Source organism: Esox lucius, chromosome 10, assembly GCF_011004845.1.
Source record: "Esox lucius isolate fEsoLuc1 chromosome 10, fEsoLuc1.pri, whole genome shotgun sequence".
Classification (NCBI taxonomy): domain Eukaryota; kingdom Metazoa; phylum Chordata; class Actinopteri; order Esociformes; family Esocidae; genus Esox; species Esox lucius.
In genome coordinates this window covers 16,822,367-16,833,850 of record NC_047578.1, presented here as the reverse complement: position 1 = coordinate 16,833,850, position 11,484 = coordinate 16,822,367, and the positions used below count along the sequence as shown (strand labels likewise).

The window sequence follows — 11,484 nt, the reverse complement described above, 5'->3', positions numbered from 1 at the left end:
AACCCCCACTCCATGACAGCTGCTGAACACTCGCTCGGGCCTCTCAGCCACGAGGTGTCCACGCGCCGTTCCCGGGCGATGATTGGTTAAAGACCGCACAAACATCCTTTCTTAACCAATGAGAGCGATGTACATGCGCTGAGCAACGCTTTGCATTCTGCATCCACATGCCGAAGTGAATAACAACGCTGGTGAATCACAGGCTAGAAGTATAAAAGGCAGGTTCCTCCTTTGTTTATATCTTATCAAGTTAGCATGAGAGTCGGTCAAGTTTAACGATCTGATACCAAAGCAAAGAGTTTACGCGGCTTCATCGTCGTAGTCTTAGCTTCTTCGCTCAATTACAGTTACATTTCCATTTACTGTAACATTATAGTTCAGACTCAACAACATACATTTATTGTTGGAATAGCTCTTCGACTTGGATACAGAATTAATAGCAAATATGGTTGCACCGAAGAGAATGAAGACCTTTGAGGTTGTTTTCAGTGATCCTAGCAAGACTTTCTACTGCAGTGGTGACAAAGTAGCTGGTACAATCGTGGTGGAAGTATCCGAAGTGACCAGGGTCTCTGCCATGCGAGTGCTTGGAATAGGATGCGCCAAGGTGGAATATGCCAAAGGAAAGCAGAAATGCAGAGAAGAGAATGAGTACTTGAGATACGAAGAGGTCGTTCATCTTGATGACCACCCAGCTGGTAAGATCAATATTGAAGGACTCCACGCGATCTTGGTGCTTAGCTTAAAAACTGTATTGTAGGTAACTTCTAGTTAAATAAATTGGTTATTTAGTGGTTAAGTGGTTATTAACCAGACACGCTGATGCCAAAATTTGTTTCAAGAAGCCTGTAAAATCATTTTGTGTATTGATACGATATTGTCACTTGGGAGTTCGAACTCAGTTAACACAGTCGGAGTCGAGGAAATTGGCAATTTGTTAGGGTCCGTTAAGGTTAGCCAGCAATATGCTGTTGAGTAATTTCATTAATCCTCATTCATGACTGTCATAAGTATTAAGTTACTGGCGCTTGTGGCTGAGCAGTCTATGGACAGGCAATGAAATCCAATGGTGAGGATTCAACATCTACGTAGTTATGTACGTTGCTTGCTGTACTTGGCAAACCTCCCAAACCAGCTTTGTCAGGAAGTCAATGTCAATATTAGCCTAAAGCGAAATTTACGTTTTCCCCCGATTTGTGGAAATCCCCAGGAATGCATCGTTTTATTTTCTCTTTCAGATCATGACGGATCAGTTATTCTGAGACCTGGCAACAAGTACGAGTACATGTTTGGATTTGAGCTTCCTCAACAAGGGTATGTCTCTTTATAATGGTCTGCATTAGGAGAGATCTTCTGTGTTTTTGTTTTGTTTTATCGTAGTCTTACCCTCTTTCATTTGTTTCCCCACAGGCAGATTGTGTCTTCTTACAAGGGGAAATTTGGCTATGTCCAGTACTATGTCAAGGCCTTGATGGAGAGGCCTGGTCAACTTGCACTAGAGTGCAAGAAGCACTTTGAGGTGGAGGAGCCCCTGGATGTGAACACCCCAGATCTTCTGGTGAGTTCATCTCCAACTTAATCACAAAGCATTAAATAGCTGAAGTTGCAGTCCAACTAACTGGAAGTCTGAAAGGACCCTCCTCTTACTCTCTGACTATTTGCATGGCTAATGCACACAGATGACACTCTGAATGCCTTACGATGGAGCAGTCTCTATCACAGACTTTGCCCTTAGGCTATAAATTCAACCAGCCTTTGTTGGGATTAAAGTCGTGTGACCTTACCCAATGTGTAGCTTCGAGTCTGGCAACTGTGTCACGTCCTGCTCAGCTGCCTACCTTTTAAAGCCCCAAGCATAGATGTGGATAGATTTATTGAGGTCATAGGCCGTAGAAGTCCTTTAGTTGACTTGGCATCTAAATATGCAGACAAAGCCCCAGATGTAGAATGGGATATCTCAAACATGGATGAATGTCTGGTTTAGTGAGACCACTTGACAATCTTCTCTCCTTCTCTTCAGTCTCCTACAGGCGGCATGAAGGAGAAAAAGGTCACCTGCATGTTCATTCCTGACGGCCAGGTTTCCCTGAATGCCAAGATTGACCGCAAGGGTTTCTGTGAGGGCGAAGACATATGCATCAGTGCCAAGTTTGAGAACACCTGCTCACGCATTGTGGTGCCCAAGGCAGCCATCATCTCCAAGCACACCTACCAGGCCAACGGCAGGACCAAGGTCTTCAGACAGAAGCTCTCCTCAGTGCGTGGCAACCACATCATCTCCGGCATGTGCGACGCCTGGCAGGGCAAGACCATCCGCGTGCCCAAAATCAAGCCCTCCATGCTGGCCTGCAACATCATCCGAGTGGAGTACGCCCTCATGGTGAGCATTCTGATGCCTTACAACGAGCATAGAAGCTTCTCGCTACTACTACCAGTGGTTTTGATTCAAATAGTTCCTCATTGCAAAGGAACTTTCTCTGTGTATTTTTAAACCTTAAAGTAACATTGCTGTAATCACAGACACTCAGGTACCCACATTACTCCAAATCCTCCGTTCGCTTTGTTAGATAAGAGGCTTAGTCAGGTGACCGCTAATTAGACTCTCAGGCCTTTGGGAATGACCGCTCACAAGTCCGGTTTTCCCCTTCCCTCTCTGTCAGATCTATGTGCACATTCCGGGCAGTGACAAGCTGATCCTGGAGCTGCCGCTGGTCATCGGGACGGCCGGCCTGGGCAGTCGCAACAACAGCGTCAGCAGCACCGAGGGCTCGTCCAGCAACGCCTCGGCCAGCTGGGTGTCCCTGCGCATGCCCTCCGCTCCCCCGAGCTACTGCGACGTCACCCGCGACTGCCGCCTCGACCAGCCCCTCACGCCTCTGCTGGATGACTACGACGGCGACGACAGCCCCATCTTCATGCACCCCGCGGCCTTCCAGTTCCCTCCCCCGCCCGCCTACACTGAGGTGAGTGTCTTGAAAAATACGAGCGTTTAGGGCGGTATCTCTGTTCTCTTGAGTGGGATCCAACTGATGAGCGTGCGATCTAACCACGCCGTCTCTCGGTTGTCTGTTTCAGGTCGACGAGGAGTATAATGGCAACGCACGCATGCTTCAGGTTTGCTGAACTGTTTCAGCACTTTCAGAGCTCTGGTCCACCCTAGGGCCGCTCTCTGCTCCAGGCACTTGGCTTGCTTTAAAAGGAGCGGACTGCTATTCGAGAAGCTTTGGTGGGACTCGGAAGTGACGTGGCGGCAGCTATTGGAGCTGGCCCTGTGCTGAGAGAAGACGGGAAGGAAAGAAGGCGAAGTCGTCTGTTTGTGCTGTCAGCCGTATTTGCTGTATCATGCTGCACCACCTAAGCTGATCTCATTTCCTCCTGGACTGATAACTGTTTAAGTTTCTGCACCGGAATGTGAATATGCAGTCTTTCTCGTTTGCAATGTTTTGTGAATAAGCTGCTCCTTCCAGTAACCTCAATATTCAGTAATCGAAGAGATTACTGATAAGAAATCAGGAGTGATCCAATAGCCTTATATAAACCATGTGGTCACTGAGTTTCCCCTCTGGGGCCAGGCACTTGTTGATTTGCCCACGGCTAATTATGAATAGGCTCTTAAGTTTTGGTTGTCTTGTGTAATCATTCCAAAGTCAATTAATCCTGTATTTCATGAACATTTGGGATTTAATCTGCAGAACCAATATTTTGTAATTGTTTTTCTAAAATGAAACAAGGCAATTTTTGTGTTTTCATTTAAAGAACTGTTTGAGAATAATTGCATCATGAATATTATCTTCTCTTGGCATCAAGGGACAATCATGCAGTTAGTATATTCTTTACCAGTGTTTATGAAAATGTGTTCTGTGTTTTTCTGTTTGATATTGCACTTTTTGTATGGATACTCATTGATCTACAACTGCCTACAGGAGATATCCTTGTTTTGTTCAGTTTTGGATAGTGTTTCTGTTAGAGTATGTCTCCAAATCTAACCCTAATATATTGTTTTCACAGTGTATTAGCATGGGCTCAAATTGATTCATTTTCTAAATGAGGGCTGAATCACTAAGTCATAATGTATTCGGGTTTAACAATATTGTCTATATTAGGATTTCTCCACAATCGCATTTCACTGTGCCTATCGGGTGCTTGTTCTTCCAAAAGTGGATGACTGTTGTAAAACTGATCCGTTGGATCCCATGTAATGCATCCTTTATACTTTTGTATATATCATAAATGTGAAGTATTTTTGTATCAGACCCTATGGGTTGGTTTTCTAAAAATAAAAGGTTTAAGTAAATAATTTTGTTTCTTGTTTGTACAAATAAGGATCAGTCAATCCAAACCTAAAATCATTACATATATTCATACATGTACATAAACTGAGAAATCTAACCAGATTTGATTTAATAACGCTGTACATTGAGAAAAACAACTGACTGGCAAGCACAACTTTCAGCACATTATTAAACACCAAATACTTTGCAAACATGATAAAGATCTACTAATCCTTATTTATCGCTTACCTCCATGTCCAGTGAACCAATATGTTTTGCAAATAGAAGCAGTAAAAAGAACACCTGGCTCCAGGTTCTCACCCTGTCACCTCTGAAATGATGTTCCAAATAAGTTGGTTTATCTGTGTTTTGTCTTCAGATTGGCAATCCTGTTATGTCATTTTACATTATTCATTTAGAAGACACAAATCCAGACTGTTTTACAGTGCATTCATCTTGCATTAATACTTTAGGTAACTGGGACAGCCAGGGGCGCTTTAATGCACATGCTTACACCATCTTCAGCACAGGGGCCCGAAGATGAAGGGGCCTCTCATTGGCAAATTGGCAAAGTTAAAGCATGTATTTAATTTAAAATGTCTATCGATGTTTTTTGGTAATGCTTTTTTGACCTTATGAACCATTCATAGTCAATGCATGACTTAAGCAGGAGTTGTCTAGAGGGCTTTTCATGTACTTTTTTCAATATTCACTGAACAAAATTATAAACACAATACTTATACTAATATTTTGCCCCCATTTATCATGAGCTGAACTCAAAGATCTAAGACTTTCTCTATGTACACAAAAGGCCTATTTCCCTCAAATATTGTTCACAAATCTGTCTGAATCTGTGTTAGTGAGCACTTCTCCTTTGCTGAGATAATCCATCCACCTCACAGGTGTGGCATATCAAGATGCAGATTAGACAGCATGATTATTGCACAGGTGTGACTTGGCCACAATAAAAGGCCACTCTAAAATGTGCAGTTTCACTGTATCTGGTGTGACCACCATTTGCCTCACGCAGTGCAGCACATCTCCTTCGCATAGAGTTGATCAGGTTGTTGATTGTGGCCTGTGGAATGTTGGTCCACTCCTCTTCAATGGTTGTGCAAAGTTGCTGGATATTGGCAGGAGCTGGAACACGCTGTCATATATGCCGATCCAGAGCATGCCAAACATGCTCAATGGGTGACATGTCCGATGAGTATGCTGGCCATGAAAGAACTGTGATGTTTTCAGCTTCCAGGAATTTTGTACAGATCCTTGCAACATAGGGCCGTGCATTATCATGCTGCAACATGAGGTGATGGTCATGGATGAATGGCACAACAAAGAGCCTCAGGATCTCGTCATGGTATCTCTGTGCATTCAAAATGCCATCAATAAAATGCGCATGTGTTCGTTGTCCATAACACACACCTGCCCATACCATAACTCCACCGCCACCATGGGCCATTCGATCCACAACGTTGACATCAGCAAACCGCTCACCCACACAACGCCATGTGTGGGCCTTTTGTGTACATAGAGAAAGTCTTAGATCTTTGAGTTCAGCTCATAATAAATGGGGGCAAAAACAAAAGTGTTGCGTTTATAATTTTGTTCAGTGTAGCAATGTAAAGTATGCATTCATGTCGTGAATCTTATTTCCTCTGCCCTAGTTAATGATTCCTGAAAAGCCCTTGGTAGACTATAAGTTAGTAGACTATAAATCCATTAGCATGATGGATGCACTGTTCCTTGTTGAAAATTTGAATATCTCTCTGTTTCCCACACCTCAAAAAAAACTATCAGACTAGAAGGCCAGTGGCGCTTCCCCAACTCTGACCCTCTTTTGGTTCTGAGACCCTGTGTGTGCGTGCAAATCCACCTGTTAACAACTTGCTTGTATGGTAAGTTGTCATTTTTTATGTTTTCACTTGCCTCAGATAAGCATTGATGTCATAGCCGGTCACATTTTCACCAAAACATATTCTAAGAGTGGAGTTATTAGAACTCCAACTCCATTATAACCCAATTTCAGCCTAAACATCGAAGCAAAATACCTTGACAAGCTTAGGTAGATTCAGTCTTGGATCAACCTACATAGGACTTCAAAAGTGCTGTAGCCTAGGGGCATTGAGGCAGGTGAAATCACCCTTGGGGACAACCAGATACGTTTGCACTAGGGCTGTCACAATATCAAATTTTCACTACACAATTATCGTGGGGAAAATAATTCAAGATAACGATGATCACGGTTATCGTCAATACTGTTATATCGCAACACCCCTAACTACAGAAAGTACATTCTACAATGGTCATCTTTAAAGCCTGTGGAGTTTGGAGCAGACAACTTTTTTGCCTGTATCTGGTCTGTGACGCACACAGTAAAGACCCAGGGCCAATCTTGAAAAGGGGAGTGTCTCCGTTGGGTCGAATGATAAGGGTTGTTGTTTATCTTTAGCCGCAGCTGAGAAGATGCAGTACAGCATGCTCCACCCATTCTCTTTGACTAAGTTCTCAGTTAAATCAAACCTGCATTGCAGTCTTCACAGAGTAGCTTTTTCCCATGGTCAAATTTACCCACAGACTTACGTATGTATAAAAATCTAAAACTATTTCCGAGGCAATCCCCGTGATAAATATACTTTCTGAAATATGCTTTTTGAATATAATTCATGGAAATTAATTTGTCTGAACACTTACTCTATTTTGGCTTGCCTGACCAGATCTTAGGCAACACCATTGTAGTACTGAAAGGGTGTAGATAAAACCTGTCTGACTCAGACTAACACTTCAGATTGATAACCTTCAGATCTTGGGAGTGGATACATGAAGGCCTTTCCTTTTTACGTGGTTTAACAGGTAGTGCTTTAAATGAAAAATACCCTAAAAATAAACAGAATTAAATAATGATTTTCTTTGCTATGGCTTCACATGACACATTTGGGGAATAAGGGAGTGTATATAGTACGATATGTACGGTCCCAGTTAGGTTTGGTCACAACTGACTGGTACTGTATATACAATTTAAGTTCAGTACTTAGATACTAGTTCATATTTCTCTAGAAATATGCCCTCTACACACAGATGACAATACCTTTGATATATCATTGCAATTCTGAACGTATAAATGTTGTTCCTAACTTTAGATCTGCCAGATCTGAATCAACACACCATAAACTATTGACACATTGATAAGACTTTCTGGATGCGTTGCTAGAGCCAGGCCACACAGACCAGATATGTTGGTATTAGTCCAGAATATTCCATTCTCATGCCTTTTTCATTTCCTTGTCTGCCTTGTGTAATTTCCAGGGACAAATCTATTTGGTTTGGCCGTATGTCATGGGTGGGTGGTTATATATTCAGCTAATGTTACTGTGGTCAACGAGTATGGATGGCACATCGCTGGTGTAGAAACCCATTGGTGTTCACCGTCTTGTGGAAACATTGACAAAGTTAATGATTGATAGAAGAAGTAGATGGTGAATTGAAATGTTGAAACCTGCCCTTGCAAATCAGTTAATGACTGTTTCCCCCCCATTGAGTCACCATTACTAGCCCATTTTGTACTGGATGAGTAGATATGTCTAATGTGGTTGCTAGGTAAGAGATATCAACATCAGATAACGGAGCTATGATTTGCAAAAGGCCCACCTGATCTGATTAGATTTAACAAACTATAGAAAACGAAAAACATCAGAATCACATATTTTCCTTATTTAAAATGTTGGATAGTGTTTCTGTTTCAGCGATGTTGAATAATGGCTGTACTGAAAATGAAAATGTTATTTAAGTTGTAGATTTGTGGGATGTAATTATGTAGATTATTAGGTTGTGGAGCCACTTACTAAAAAGAATCAAGCAATTTTATCTTGTTTTAGGACACACTGGGGCTTTTATGTGATGAAGTATAGTTGGCCTTCAGACTCCCTTATTTTTATAAATAACCCTAAATAACACACAACAAATTGAGGTATTAGGTAATCAGGTAAACAAACTTAAACTCTGATGGATTCATGTGTATGGTTTGTAGTAACTGGAACTTCACAAAAACAAAACACTATCCACGTAGATTTAAGCATCTAACTTATTTACTTTCAATGCTTTGCAGCATTTTTGAGAATGATCTTGAAATAAAGCCTCTCAAAGTTTTATATAAGATGGTTTGTGAACCTACAAGGAACTATCAATTTAGGATTTAACTCCTGCCCAGATACAAACCAGTTACGGGGTGCTCCCTCTCCAGAGCAATTAAAAATAGACCTGGGGTGTTCAACAGCTGTTGTACTGGCCTGTTGTTTATGCCAGCAGAAGTATTGCTTTCCACCTACCATGTTGACACAGAGACCCTTAACCCAATTGGAAATAGGCCCTCAGTCCCAGGAAATACAGCTCTGGAAAAAATGAAGAGACCAATTACCTTTAGAGTTCCCGGACATGTAAACAACTGTGGTTTTTGGGAGAATCTATTGGCAGTTTATGTATAGCAGTAGGCCCTTACGACAGCCTGCTTTATAGTATTTGGCATCCCTTTAATATCTATTTATATCTATCTTTGTCAGCATCCTCTGTTTACCTCACAATTGATTGGCTAACCAGTGGGCCAGGGTTAGGTAATGGGTACATGCCACCCCAGTGTATTTTAGACACATATGCCAAGGACCATTTCCTAGAAACATTACTGGATAGCTCACTATGTTCCCTTGGTATAGGATGGAAACTATTTCTCAGCTGAGTGTTAGAAAATCTCATTGGTACAGTGCGGTGGTCTTTTCACATGATCATTCCAGGTTATGAGAAGGACAAAATAATGTCCAAAGTTCACATGCTATGGCTATTGTTAACCTTCTCTTTTCAGTAATTACCTGGGAGGTTTTCAGTAATTGCCTCGGACTACAATCCGGAGAATTGTTAAATTTTTATATTAAGAGATTGGCTTTCAAGGAATGTCACTCTTAGCTTTCAAATCAGTTACAAAAAATGTATGTTCATGGATTGATAGTTTCTGGGTACCTCCAGAGGAACTACATTTCTTCCCTAATTAGCGCAGGTAGCGCAGGTGGTCGTCCCTGTATTTCATCTGCAACATAAATGGGCTCAGTAACATGGATGCATGCATGAACTTTAAAAAAGTGTCCTGATGAATGTCAGTTACATTAATTCTATATCATTTCATTCAGTCTTTTCATTATTAATTACATTGGTTAGTTTAAGCCTCTGCAACATTTCTGTTTAATAATGTTGGCTGTTATAGAAAAGGTTGTATATATCAATTTAGGCCAGGTTTAAGCAGTTTGCCGTATGAGATGGGAAATTCAGGGTTTGGTTTCCCCAAAAAAATCTCAAGGCTGAGTACATTGTTAGAATCAAAAGATACTCTCCAATATCATTCATCACTTTCCTGTCTCATACAATTCTACACAGTATAACGTCTGAAAAAATAAAACTACAATATATTGTATTTTGTTGATGAAGAATAACCATGCTAATATTTTAGGAAATGTAGTAGGCATAGCAGTTGATAGTTTCTGATTAAAATATATAGTCTTATTTCATCCTTTTTACCACGCTAATATATTGGACAGTGACTTCATGTTCACTGTGGTTGTCCATATGGTATGCTATAAAGTTGTCAGCTGGCAGTGTCAAATTGTTTTTTTAGTCATTTATTTTTAATTTTTATAATTTGCAACAATGTCAATGAGTGTCATCACTATCATTCTTCGAGGGACCTCAAACTGCCATGATTACTGGATAAACCTTTATGAGAATGTTATGTTGATGTAACTCCTGGTTCACAGTTTGTTTGGACAATGTCTTAATCTCATTTTAAAACCTACTCTGAACAGGGATTATATTGTTGTTTTAGAACAGGTTTTAACAGGATTCCTATGACATTAGCGGCACTGTTAGGTATAGTCAAATTACCTTAGCTTTGTGGATCAGGTTTTGACTGTTCTGGTTCTTTAGCCCCAGACTGCTTACCTTTCACCCATTTGGCAAGACAAAGTTCCTAAAGAACAATGTGTATAATATTTCGGAGACAGTTATGAAGTTGCAATGATATTGTTTGTTGTCAGTAAAAATGCCTGTTGACTGGGCACACTAGAGGTCGAAGCCTGTTGAAAGTAAGTTTTAAATATGCAATTACTTTTTCTAAAAGTGAAAAATGTACAACAAGTCAAATAACATTAAAAAAGATAAGTGAAAGTTAATTGATCAATTCCATTTTGTCAAGTACAAACCCGATTCCCAAAAAATTGGGACACTGTACAATTGTGAATAAAAACAGAATGCAATGATGTGGAAGTTTCAAATTTCAATATTTTATTCAGAATAAAACATAGATGACATATCAAATGTTTAAACTGAGAAAATGTATCACTGTAAGGCCATGTTTACCACTGTGTGGCATCCCCTCTTCTTTTTATAACAGACGGCAAATGTCTGGGGACTGAGGAGTCAAGTGCCTCAAGTTTATGAATAGGAATGTTGTCCCATTCTTGTCTAATAAAGGCTTCTAGTTGCTCAACTGTCTTAGGTCTTCTTTGTCGCACCTTCCTCCTTATGATGCGCCAAATGTTTGGGTGAAAGATCTGGACTGCAGGCTGGCCATTTCAGTACCCGGATCCTTCTTCTATGCAGCCATGACATTGTAATTGATGCAGTATGTGGTCTGGCATTGTCATGTTGGAAAATGCAAGGTCTTCCCTGAAAGAGACGACGTCTGGATGGGAGCATATGTTGTTCTAGAACTTGGATATAACTGTCAGCATTGATGGTGCCTTTCCAGATGTGTAGGCTGCCCATGCCACACGCACTCATGCAACCCCATACCATCAGAGATGCAGGCTTCTGAACTGAGCGCTGATAACAACTTGGGTTGTCCTTGTCCTCTTTAGTCTGGATGACAGGGCATCCCAGTTTTCCAAAATGAACTTCAAATTATGATGCGTCTGACCACAGAACACTTTTCCACTTTGCCACAGTCCATTTTGAATGATCCTTGGCCCAGAGAAAACGCCTGCGCTTTTGGATCCTGTTAAGATACGGCTTCTTTTTGACCTATAGAGTTTTAGCCCGGCAACAACAAATGGCACGGTGGATTGTGTTCACCGACAATGTTTTCTGGAAGTATTCCTGAGCCCATGTTGTGATTTCCATTACAGTATCATTCCTGTATGTGATGCAGTACTGTCTGAGGGCCCGAAGATCACAG

At 41.1% G+C, this 11,484-nt stretch overlaps 1 protein-coding gene across 1 annotated transcript; it reads left to right on the top strand.

The window, feature by feature from the left end:
* The first annotated feature begins 228 nt into the window (after positions 1-228).
* Positions 229-4,297, top strand: LOC105012721 (thioredoxin-interacting protein). Its single transcript, XM_010873745.5, has 6 exons — positions 229-698; positions 1,239-1,314; positions 1,411-1,558; positions 2,021-2,380; positions 2,661-2,963; positions 3,076-4,297. Exons 1-6 carry the CDS (start codon positions 446-448, stop codon positions 3,121-3,123), a joined length of 1,188 nt encoding a protein of 395 aa, XP_010872047.1. The 5' UTR covers positions 229-445; the 3' UTR covers positions 3,124-4,297.
* Positions 4,298-11,484: the final 7,187 nt, after the last annotated feature.

Coding starts and splice junctions, on each gene's coding strand:
- LOC105012721 (XM_010873745.5), top strand. CDS start 446: ATGGTTGCACCGAAGAGAATGAAGACCTTTGAGGTTGTTTTCAGTGAT. Junction 2,381..2,660: donor GAGTGGAGTACGCCCTCATG/GTGAGCATTCTG, acceptor CCTCTCTGTCAG/ATCTATGTGCACATTCCGGG. Junction 2,964..3,075: donor CCCCGCCCGCCTACACTGAG/GTGAGTGTCTTG, acceptor TGTCTGTTTCAG/GTCGACGAGGAGTATAATGG.